This window comes from Taurulus bubalis (assembly GCF_910589615.1).
Source record: "Taurulus bubalis genome assembly, chromosome: 1".
In the NCBI taxonomy this organism is placed as follows: domain Eukaryota; kingdom Metazoa; phylum Chordata; class Actinopteri; order Perciformes; family Cottidae; genus Taurulus; species Taurulus bubalis.
In genome coordinates this window covers 18175097-18187777 of record NC_136589.1, presented here as the reverse complement: position 1 = coordinate 18187777, position 12681 = coordinate 18175097, and the positions used below count along the sequence as shown (strand labels likewise).

General features: G+C 43.7%; 1 protein-coding gene across 1 annotated transcript in view; it reads left to right on the top strand.

Moving 5' to 3' along the window:
- Positions 1-12681, top strand: part of exoc3l4 (exocyst complex component 3-like 4) — a gene marked incomplete at its 5' end in the record, with an annotated part of 30146 nt that overhangs the window by 15747 nt on the left and 1718 nt on the right. Inside the window, 4 exons of the mRNA XM_079224232.1 lie at positions 8578-8701; positions 9695-9817; positions 10359-10511; positions 11615-11736. Of these exons, the coding sequence (XP_079080358.1) occupies positions 8578-8701; positions 9695-9817; positions 10359-10511; positions 11615-11736 (522 nt within the window). The remainder of the gene's footprint in view (positions 1-8577; positions 8702-9694; positions 9818-10358; positions 10512-11614; positions 11737-12681) is intronic.

Sequence of the window (12681 nt, the reverse complement as noted above, 5' to 3'; positions counted from 1 at the left end):
GCAGCCAGATGAACCTCTCAAACCTCAGCTGCTTCTTCCAGTCATATCCAGAGCTGCGGTGACTCGGCAGAGTTTCTAGTGTTTACAGCTGCAGAGCTCGTGTCTGCTTCCTGTCTGTGCTTCTTCCTGTAAATCATAGCTTGCTTTATGAAAAAAAGCCCCAAACTGCTGTATTTGGATTGAACACCATAAGTAATATACAAGTGAAATATATGGTTTGGTACATGACAAAATTCAAATTTCACAGATGTGCGAAAATTTGCCCCAATGCAAATTTCTGAAACCTCGCCTGAATGTTCTCTGTACTAAACCCTCTCTAACTTTTTTCTGCTTCACTTTATCAAAGTCAACCTTTGCAGAGAGAATGTTCACATATTGTGCTATGATTTGGGTTAGAGTTGGACCTTACAGCTGCATCATTTCAAAGAAATAATCATCCTGAAAGTGCATTTTTTCTAGGCAGACCTGAAACCTTTTCATTTTTGCTGTGCGTCATCTTTATTTACTCTTAACCAGTAACATCCCTGGTAGCCAAAATGACCTGGCCCAGATCCTGCTTAAGCTCGGCACGCCGGAAGAAACACGTTGGCCCAGGTCCGGCTGCTGACTCTGCTGAGACTCCGCATGGATGGCGCCCCAGAGTCGGGCCGAACACACTGGCCAACACTGTCATCACTGGGCCGTAATCGAAACTAACCAGGGCCATCATCGGCCCGAAGCCGGCACACCAGAAGAAACATGTCGGCCCGGGTCCAGTTGCCGACTCGGGTCCGGTTGAATGAATTATTATTATATAACAATACGATTAAATAAGACACGTAGACCAAAATGTTAGTCAATTTTTATTAACTGAATGCACACAAGGTTCAATTAAATTAAAAATAGAACTCTAACTGAACACAAAAAGACCACCGTCACTCCGGCATCATGGCTTTACGTCCAAAAATAAAAAATCCAAAAAATATAATAATATAAATACAAAAAACTGTTAAAGCTACTCCAACCCTGCTTGCCTTTGTGAACCAGCTGGCTCGGTTAAAACAGTTATGCGATGCAGTGCGAGGCGTTGTTACATACGTCTGTGCTCAAACATCATGGCTTGATAAATACAAAAGTGTTCTTTCATTACAGACTAGTCAGCTAACAGCATTATTCAGGTCCAAGGATACTTTTTCTAGCTAACGTGCTGAAGACCCCTGACAAGGTTAGCTAGCTTAAGCGAGGTTAGCATTGAATATACATGGGCCATGTGGCAGAATTGAGCTTCTCTCAAAAACGAGTAATGTATATAAATGAGTTAAATAGACACCTATTTGAACAATTTAATAATGCGGGTACTTACCACAAGAGCGGATGTCGGTGGAGAAAGAAAAGAAAGAGCGACTGCATGAGGTCTGGTCCTTTTTATGCAGATGGACCCACGAGGGAGGCCCTAATGCAGGGCTCTCAAGTGTCACGCATTGAGCGTGACTGTCACGCATTTCGGTCTTAAGTCACGCCCTCCCGCCACACATCGCATCTCTCACGCTGAAAAAAAACTCTAGGCTATTTAATGTGCCGCAGCGCGCAAACATGACCTGGTCGCGCTGCCCTCACCATGGAGGAATCAAGCACGTCTCCCCCGAATCCCCTGCCAATCAAAAAAAAGAAATGGGCTACACGAATAGCCAATCAGAAAAACGTATCTGTATCTGGGTGAAATGTAATCCAGCAACCAATGAAAATAAAGCTAATAATAATATAGGGGGGAGGGGGGCTGGTCTGTGGGCATACGGCGGAGGCGCGGCCGGGGGGGGGTCACTCTTGCCTGTCTTAAAAACTTGAGAGCCCTGCTAATGGTTGCCCGTTGCCTTTACAACTATTATTTAAAAAACCTTTTAAGTGCTGGTTGCCGATAAACCCGGCTGCCATGTCTCAGCCAGAATAGGCCCATGTCCTTAACAGCTACACAGGGCTCTCAAGTGTCACGCATTGAGCGTGACTGTCACGCATTTCGGTCTAAAGTCACGCCCTCCCGCCACACATCGTATTTCTCACGCTGAAAAAAAACTCTAGGCTATTTAATGTGCCGCAGCGCACAAACATGACCTGGTCGCGCTGCCCTCACCATGGAGGAATCAAGTACGTCTCCCCCGAATCCCCTGGAGTTCTACCGCGAGGTGCCACTCATCAGCCAATCAAAAAAAAGAAATGGGCTACACGAATAGCCAATCAGAAAAACGTATCTGTTGTATCTGGGTGAAATGTAATCCAGAAACCAATGAAAATAAAGCGAATAATAATATAGGGGGGCTGGTCTTTGGGCATACGGCATGGGCGGAGGCGCGGGTGGGGGGGGGGGGGGGGGGGGGTTATGTCATTCTTACCTGTCTTAAAAACTTGAGAGCTCTGAATTGGTTATAATTTTGTTTTCTAGCTTTTTTTTGGCAACAATGAATTGGGCCAAAGCTGGCTCACATTCGGCCGCATCGAGCCGGAACACAGCCGAGTCAGCCGCAATACGGCCGAGTCCGCTGGCTACCTGGGATATAGACTGATATTTACACATCTAATCAAAATCTCACATGTGTAGCCTTTTATTATAACACCAAAATTATTCAAATAGCCCTAGTGGTTGCTAGTGGGATACACCCTTTTTAGTTTGGGTATGACATTTTCGAGGAAAGGGCGTAAAAATAGGTGGTTTCCAAAAGATTACGCTCTAATGCTGCGTTCACACTGAAAGCATTGCGAAAAAGCGTTTCGCAATGTTTTTAGTCGCTCGACTTTATGTGGCTAATTCGCGTCATTCACTTTTTCACGGCGGAAAGGGGGCATGGCTTTTCCGTTGCTTTACTCCGTGAAAACAGTTACCTTTTCCACTATTGACCATTGAAATTACCACTTGTTCTGCTTTATACTTGTTGTGGAAGTCCATAAACATCGGAACATCAAACGCCCCCATGTCTGGGTTCTTAATATTATCCATAGCACAGCTCCGACTCCTCCAGGACTAGCGTCTGAATGAAGCCGCTTCCAGCACTACTTCAGGCGGACCAGCAGCAGTTTGATTCAGCAACGGCAGGACGGCAGGACGGCGGTGACGGAGCTTCTCAACACTGATTGGCTTTTGCAACTTATCTTTTTCGCCTTATTCGCGGCGCCCGGCGAAAAATTCGCTTTTCCACCATTCATGTCTGTGCATTGACTTTGCATGTAATCTACTCGGGCGAATAATTTGCAACTCTTTTGGTGTGAACGCACCTCTCCATCCTCTGCGTCTCAGGCTGCAGAGATTTACAAACAAAAAGCTCCTGAATTAGTGGCTATCATTGCTGACATCCACATGAATATTAAAATCCCCTACAATAATAACCTTATCAGTCTTAAGGACCAAACTTGACACAAACTCAGAAAATTCTGAAATAAATTCTGAGTACGTACCTGGTGCTCGGTATACCACAACAAACAGAATCGGCTGTACTGTTTTCCAGGTTGGATGTGAAAGACTAAGAACAAGGCTTTCAAATGAGTTGCAGTTCAATCCAAGTTTAGGACCCATTAACAGACCCGAGTCAAAAATGGCAGCTACTCTACCTCCTCGGCCGGTGCCTCGAGGAATGTGCATGACTTGGAGAAGTAAATTAATTTAGGCTGACATATTCCTCATGTCTCAGCCAGGTTTCAGTAAGACACAACACAGCAATATCATTATCTGATATTAATTCATTTACTAATACAGCTTTAGAAGACAAAGATCTAATATTTAGGAGTCCACATTTAATTCTCCTATCATGTTGCACTTTTGCAATCTTTATGAGGTTATTTTCTATAACTCCTCTTTTGGTTCCTTTTTATTTAATTAATTTAAGTGGCCGTGGGACAGACACAGTCTCTATAGAGTTAAAGGGGGGCAGCTGCCTTAAAGAAAATGCAGGGAATGAAGAGAAGGGTGTAAGACTACAACTCTGCTTCTGCTTTCTGGTCTGTCATGTACGAAGTCGACCAATAAGCTTGGTCATATTTGCAAAAAGGAGATCCGCTCCATCCGAAGTGGGGTGGATGCTGTCACCCCTAATCAGACCTGGGTTTCCCCGGAAAGACCGCCAGTTATCTACGAAGCCCACATTGTTTGCTGGACACCACCGTGACAAGTACTAATACAACAGTGTAAAAATACTCCAATAGAAGTAAAAGTATTATCAGCTGCAGATGCAGCACCCTCCTCCATGACAGGGCCTCCACTCTTTAGAATAAAGGCACTCTCCATTTAGGGTTCTTGTCCTCATTGGAGAACCATTTTGTTCAGGTTCCTGCTCTAGAACCTTTTAGAAAGGCTCCATTCGGAATCCTTCCAGAGCTTTCTACTTAGAACCCAATTTACAGGGTCAGGCCTAGAATCCCCAATGAGAGGATCTCCAGAGGTGTAGTGGTTCCACCCAGAACCCTCTCTGAGGGGTTCAACCCAGAACCTTTCCATCTTCTTAAGGTGGTCAACTAAACTCACCCAGGGGGTTCTACTGAGAACGCTTTTATATTCCAAGGGTTTCATCTAGAACAGGGGTGGGCAATTAATTTTCCCAAGGGGCCACATGAGAAATTTGGACCGTTGTGGAGGGCCGAACCAATTCTTAACTTAATTCAATTAACTCAATATTAATGTTATTACTTTATTAAAAAACTGTAAATTATATGGTTTTGAGCTGATACTGGTAAGAATGCATGTTACAATAAGGCTATGAAAATAAGTAAAACAAATGTTTTAAATTTAAGATTTGTTTAAACCTTACCTCAAATATGTATGTTAAAGACCAGCAATTTATTAACTTCAAACAAAAGCAATAAGTGCTTTTGATGTTTTCCAGTTCTGTTGTTCTTTCTTGGGGAGAAAAGTCCAGTCTGTGTTGGCTTGAACAAGTGCATGAAGTCTGGTTGAATGAGGTGGAGATGAAGGACAGCTGAGAGAGAGGATCTGATCTGTTGAACTTCATCACTAGAATGTTTGTTCTCATGTAGGTAGATCCAAAGAGAACCAACATCTTCTGAGCATTCATTACTCAAGTAGAAGTATAGATACTAGGGTTTAAAAATACTTCTGTAAAAGTTGAAGTATCAACTCAAGCTTTTTACTTAAGTAAAAGTACTGAATTTTTTTTTCTTCCATTAAGGACAAACTCTTAAGCCGCGTCTCAGGGGCCTATAGTGCACTACCCCACCTCCCCCCAAAACAATAATTTTTCTAAAGGCCATAATGACGATAATGTTTTAAAATGTTATGTTGAAAAATGTGGGATGCACTAGGCTACCCATTTCAGCTGCATATATGCCCATTTAAAATGATCACATTTTAATACAATGCAAATACATTAAAATACCATATGTGTACTGAGCATTAACATGCGTTTCATGGAGCGGAAGACATGATAACTAGTTGCCTATAAGTATTGTAATAGTGCAAAATAGGCGGCGGCGGCGACTCCGACACAAACACTTAAAGCTGTGGTTCTCAAACTTTTTCTGTAAATAGCATAATTGTGTGACTCATCTGTGCTTTTATAAATAACAGAATAAAGAAAATTGCAATCACTTACAAGCATATCAGATTGCCCCATCAGACAATGTTTTGTGTAAGTTCTATCTGTGCAAAAAATAACTCATTTAGTTACTACTAAATAGCTCATTGTGGAAAACAATAAGCTTTTAATTTTTTTTGCCAAACAAAACAGAATGAGTGCAGATATGTGAGCCATCCGGTTGTAGCAGTATTAGTGGCTGCAGTGACCTGCTTTCCTCGACACATATGTTATAAACAGGGTTGTAGATTTGATACGGCCTCTCTCAATTCATGCTCAATATTGAGCTTAGATCTGTTTTTTTTATTTTGAGAAACGCAACAGCAGGAAAAGACGAGCTCATGGCGTCGCGTCAAATCGCGCAAGCGTAACCTGTTAATGGCGTACCGTAACCATTTACCCGAAAATACAAGCATTTGTCCATGTATTTATTAATGACAGCTCATTGTTGGTAGAAGACACAAGCACTTTGGCTCGTTTCACCTGGAGCAGGAGAGCTGCTCTGGGTTCAGAGAGCTGCTCCGGTGCGAGGAGCAACTCCGGTTGCTCCTCACATGAGAGCTGCTGTTGCATCTTCACCCTAGGAGCGTTTAAAACGCAGATATAGCAGTCTACTTTTCACGCGACATATCCAGTAAAGTATAGATACACAAAATTTCTACTTAAGTAACAAAGTATTTGTACTTCGCTACTTGACACCTCTGGTTTTAAACCATTCCATTGTAGCCCTGGCTTTATGTTTATGGTCGTTGTCCTGCTGGATGGTGAACCTCCGTCCCAGTCTCAAGTCTTTTGCAGACTCCAACAGGTTTTCTTCCAAGATTGCCCTGTATTTGGCTCCATCCATCGTCCCATCAACTCTGACCAACTTCCCTGTCCCTGCTGAAGAGAAGCACCCCCAGAGCATCATGCTACCCCCACCATGTTTGACAGTGGGGATGGTGTGTTCAGGGTGATGTTCAGTGTTAGGTTTTCGCCACACATAACGTTTTACATTTAGGCCAAAAAGTTCAATTTTGGTCTGACCAGAGCACCTTCTTCCATATGTTTGCCACATGGTTTCTGGCAAACTGCAAACGGGACTTCTTATGGTTTTCTTTTAACAATGGCTTTCTTCTTGCCACTCTTCCATAAAGGCCAGATTTGTGGAATGCACGCCCAATAGTTGTCCTGTGGACAGATTCCCCCACCTGAGCTGTGGATCTCTGCAGTTCGTCCAGAGTCACCATGGGCCTCTTGGCTGCATCTCTTGTCAGTGCTCTCCTTGTTCGGCCTGTAAGTTTAGGTGGACGGCCGTGTCTTGGTAGGTTTGCAGTTGTGCCATACTCTTTCCATTTCCGGATAATGGATTGAACAGTGCTCCGTGACATGTTAAAAGCTTTGGAAATCTTTTTATAGCCTAACCCTGCTTTAAACTTCTCCACAACTTTATCTCTGACCTGTCTGGTGTGTTCCTTGGACTTCATGGTCCTGTTTGCTCCCCAATATTCTCTTAACAAACCCCTGAGGCCTCACAGAACAGCTGTATTTGTACTGAGATTAGATTACACACAGGTGGACTCTATTTAGTTATTCGGTCAACATTCAGCAGTCATCAGGCAACTTCTGAAGGCAGTTGGTTGCACTCAGAAAAGGGGGCTGAATAATTTTGCACACTGCACTTTTCAGTTTTTTATTTGTGAAAAAAAAAAATCGTGTATAATTTTCTTTGTACTTCACAATTGTGTGACACTGTGTTGGTCTTTCACATAAAATATATGTGTTTGTGGCGTGTAATGTGACAAAATGTGGAAACGTTCAAGGGGTATGAATACTTTTGCAAGCCACTGTATATTTCAAATCGCACAGCAAACCCACAAACCATTTTCTGAATCAGTCATGTGGTACGGCCGGCTCGCGAGGCTTCGAACATCACCTTATACGTCAGACACGAGCCTCGATACGCGCTTCACCAAAATCTACCTGGATTACTCGACACATCGAAGCCTCGACACAAAAGGACATATCACTACAAATAATGATTATTGTCATATATGCAGGGCTCTCAAGTTCTTAAGACAGGTAAGAGTGACATATCCTCTTCTCCCCCCCCCCCACCGCGCCTCCGTATGCCCACAGACCAGCCCCCCTAACCCCCATATTATTAGCTTAATTTTCATTGGTTGCTGGATTACATTTCACCCAGATACAACAGATACGTTTTTCTGATTGGCTATTCGTGTAGCCCATTTCTTTTTTTTGATTGGCTGATGAGTCCAGGGGATTCGGGGGAGACGTGCTTCCTCCATGGTGAGGGCAGCGCGACCAGGTCATGTTTGCGCGCTGCGGCACATTAAATAGCCTAGAGTTTTTTTTCAGCGTGAGAAATACGATGTGTGGCGGGAGGGCGTGACTTAAGACCAAAATGCGTGACAGTCACGCTCAATGCCTGACACTTGAGAGCCCTGTATATGTTCATATCACAGGGACAATGTGAATGTTTACAGCGGAGTTTCCGCGCCAGGTGAGGAAACAGGAGGGGGTGGACTCCCAGCGGCTGGACGTCGGCTCGGAGGGGAAATTCAAGGTTGCCTCATCTGTAAATGTACTTAAAGCATCAAAAGTAAAAGTGCTTGTCGTGCAGAAAAAAAGTCCCTTGTGACTGATTTTATGATTCCCAACCTCAGGATTGGGCACCTCCAACGGGTCACCAGATAAATCTGTTGGGTCATGAGATGATTATTGGGAGGGGAAAGAAGAACTTTTTCACTTACAACTGCTACAGCAGCAATTCCTGAAGTGGTGAAATATGTGACAAGGGCCCCAAAAAACAGACGTTGCATTTTGTGAAAGGGTCCGAAACCAAAAAACATTGTAAACTATTAGTTTAGTAAGTACTATAGAATAAAATGGAAAAACTCAGGTAAAGCACATTCCTTAAAGTCTCTTCCCTCCATGTATGAACTCTTTATAAAAGACCAACTCTCTGGGCTCTAATGTGTGAACTCTTTATAAAAAGACCAACATGGTGTATCTGCTCCTGCAGGCAGCACATGGACAGCTACCGGGATGCCTGTCCGGACCAGCTGGACGGGTTCAGACGGGAGGTGTTGGGGCTGATCGGCCGGCTCACACAGGTGCTGGAGGACCAGTTCAAGGACGATGTCAAGGTTACAATCACGTGCATGTCAAATCAGGCTCCTTTTAGGGGAAAGCCTCAAAGTTCTGTTTTTTTTTTGGGACTGGCAGCGGCACAGAGGCGGAAGCTGGGTAAGCCGTAACATGGTCAACGTGACCCTTCTGTTGGCTACGGAGACCACCCAAGGAGCAAAAATCTGGAGCAAAAACAGGGAACAAAAACAGGCAGGAGAACGAACAGACAAAACCAGGCATATGACAGGACAACTTACGCGACATCTACAATGGGTAACCGAAAGGGAAAAACAGTACAATCCGACAAGGGGACAGGAGACAAACATGGTTTAAATACAAGAGGAAGGTAACGAGGCACATGTGGAAAACAATGAAGGCAGCACAGGTGAAGGGAATACACAATCAGGGAACAGGGCAGACAGACAATCACGGACAATCACAGGAGCAAGAAGTGCAGGAACACAGAGGACACACAAGACAAGGACTTCACAATAAAACAGGACACCAAACAAACCAACTTCATAACACAACGTCCACCTGTAGTTCTGACCTGAGACACTAGACCACAGAATTAAAATATATATAAAAATAGTTTTGATGGATCCAACAAACGGCATCTTTCAGGCACCTTGTAACTTGTGTATTTCTGTGACGACACGTTTGTTAAACAAGGATCTTTTCTTTCATCGTCTGAACCCCACCGAGCTGTTTCCTGTGAAGACCAAAGTATACTTTGAAAAGACTGAAAAACAAGGTAGTTTGAGGAGACGTTGTGTTTGAGGAGACGTTGTGTTGCAACACGGATGCTTTTTACAGCTTCTGTGCGTCATATTTAAATGTTTTCGCCACGTCGTTAGTCAAGTTAAGTTCACGTCAACCACACTCTGGCTTTCTTCTAAACCTGACTTCCTGTGAAGAGGAAAGTTCATTTTGAAAAGACACATTTAAGGACGGACACTAGAGGGTCACGTGGTTTGAAAAGGAACTCTGAACTGTTTCCTGTTCTCCAGCCGTTCCTGAGGAGGATGATGACGAGGAAGTGGCTCACCAACGATGAAGACTTCGGGCATCTTCATCGCCGGACGGAGCTGCTGTCTCAACACTGTGCTCGGATGAGGCCTCCACACAACCAGGTGAGGAGAGGAGAAAAGGAGGAGGAGGAGGTGGAGGAGGAGAGGAAAAGAGTAGGAGATAGAGGTAGAGGACAATTAATAAAGGGCTTGAAGTGATTGCCAGCCCTTTATTCCTCAGGGAAAGACCCCATGTCTTAAACATGGTCCGCTGCCAGAGTGATGAGAGAAAGTTCCCGGTGAGAGCCAAAGATTTACTGGCATCCCATCCGGATTGGAGAGCCCCCACTGGGATGTAACTGGGAACAATGGTCAAACATTGAGTGTTCATTAAGGTTACAAAGATGCACTCTGAGCTCGTACGGAAGCTTTTCCTGCTGAGTCTACCCCCTGGAGCTCAGGGGAGGAAACCCTGTTTACCTTCTTTACGACCTTCTTGGAAGTTCCAGTGAATCAAATTCAGCCCCATTGTTTTGGAGCCGGACGCTGCGACCGCACGACACATTAATAAATATGTTGTGCGTATACACATTGTGTGTGTGTGTGTGTGTGTGTGTGTGTGTGTGTGTGTGTGTGTGTGTGTGTGTGTGTGTGTCATCTACAGCATCTAGTGGGCCGCCTCCACTACCACGTGGTGAGGGAGTATGTCGGCCAGCTGATGAAGAACAACTATTCCTGTAAGAACAGGAAACACGAGAAGGCGGCGATGAAGATGCGTCTTCAGTGCAGAGAACTGAGCAACCTGTTTGAGAACATGGTAATGAACGAGTACCACGTACTGTACGTGTACTCATAAGTACAACAGTGTTTCCGTGTCCCAGATAAGTAAAGTTATCTGATTTAATCAGAGAGAAATCCATTAAAGAAAAACATGAATTTGTGGATAAAAACAATTTTTTTCTTCTTCTCTCTTATTAATGACCCCTCAGATTCACCTGGTGACCCTTGGAGGGGCCCGACCCCTCAGGTTGGGAGCCTAAAACACTGAAGCACATTAATGCATCAACCAAAAACTAATAATGTCAGATATCGTAGTATTTATACATCACAACTGACATTTTATTGCAGAAGAGTACTTTTGATACTTTTAGCCGTTAAGCCCTAGCGTCCCCCAATCGGGGGACCCTTTTATATCAGGAAAATCAAGAAAAAAATCATGGTATAAATCCCTCCCCGCCCAAAAAAAAAACATGTTAGGTATCAAATTAAACATAAACATCAGGGCTACAATAATATATAATCCCGATGTATAACCTCTAAACACAACTCAAACAATAAATAGGATTAGGGGTTAGGGCTAAGGCTTAAAGGGCTACTAAAAGTGCAGAAGTATTTAAAGTAAGATTTTGAATTAAATAATTTCACTTTGAAAACTTGAATATGTTTTTACTCTGTTGTACTTTTACTGAAGAAAAGTATTAGGTACTTCTTCCACCACTAAAAGGATATTTCACTTTAAAATATTCTGACTTTTACTTTCCAGAATGGTACAGGCCCCAGAAAGGCCAGGTCCTACATTTCCCATGATGCAACATTAAAGACGTTCGGGACTCTGATGAGTTATCAGACGTTAAAAAGCGTCTGTGTTCATGAACAATAAATGGATTGTTTAACTTTAAATAGATTCTTTAAGGATATTTTGTTCGTAAATTTTGTTTCAGTATCATTTCATTGGGGGAGTTTTTCCTGATCCGATGTGAGGTCCCGGGACAGGGATGTTATGTGTACAGATTGGACTGTCAAGCGTCCCTAAAGGATGATCTGTGTGATTAAAGGTTCCTCACAACACACACAAATACAAATAAGTCAAAACATATTCAAACTCATATTTCTGCCCGTTGTATGCTTGTTTCTGAGCAGAAGTCGAGTCTGGAGTGGCTCTACGAGGTGGGAGACGACCTGAGTGAAGTCCTGGTGCAGAAGAACCAGACGGACATCAAGAACCACCTGCAGCCGCTGCTGGAGCATTACCCCGACTTCAGGTAGCTGACTCCTTCTGGGTCCACCTGCTTTGACCAACCAGCTGACCAACCAGCTGACCAACCACCTGACTAACCAGCCCAATGTTTGACTGACATGCCATTTTTAATTAAACGTTTAAAGTTGTATAAGTCTGGGGAAAAAAATTGGTAGTAAAAAGGGTTCTGTTGGGTTCTGTTGGATCGGGCCTCTTAGTTCGAGTCGTGTTATTGGCTGGCCACCTGTCCAGGTACCCGCCTCTCGTCCAATCACAGCTGGGGTCGACTCCCCCCCTTCACCCCCACCTTCTAGTAAAGGATAAGCAGAGACAGAATACAATCAAAGTAACCACAGCAGTTAGATGAATGACGTGGAGTAAAAAGTACAACATATCCCACTGAAATGTGGCGGGGTAGAAGAAGAAAGTGGAACAAATGTAATATGCTGAAGTAAAGTAAAAATGTAGATTTAAGACTTGTTAGTGACGAGTGATATTTCTTTGTCAATACGAAATAGATCTTTGCCACATGGAGGGAAACATAAGATTTGGGCTTTTTGCGTTTTAATCTGTAGTAAAAAACTAATGTATGCTAAAGTAGCCGATCCAGAAGCTTGAGGATGACCTTCCCCCACGAGGATGACCTTCACGGGGGAAGCCAAGGTCACATGGGTCGACGACGTGGGCGTTCCCGTCTCACTGGGGCTCCGTTTCTGATAAACCGGCAGGTTTGCTGAAGTGAAACCTAAACGGAGGTTGACGACGAGTCTCAAGGTCAACTTACTTCAACAGAATGAAAAAGCCCAGAGTGAAGAGACTTGACCAACATCCTGATTCTTTACTTGTATTTGAAAAAACTTCAAGAGCATCAAAGTTCCCCTTGCCTGTATTTGAGGAAGCATCAGGCGGAAAGATTCAACACACAAGTTGGCTGAAAGTAACCAGAAGAAATGAGGAAGTGAAGATGAAA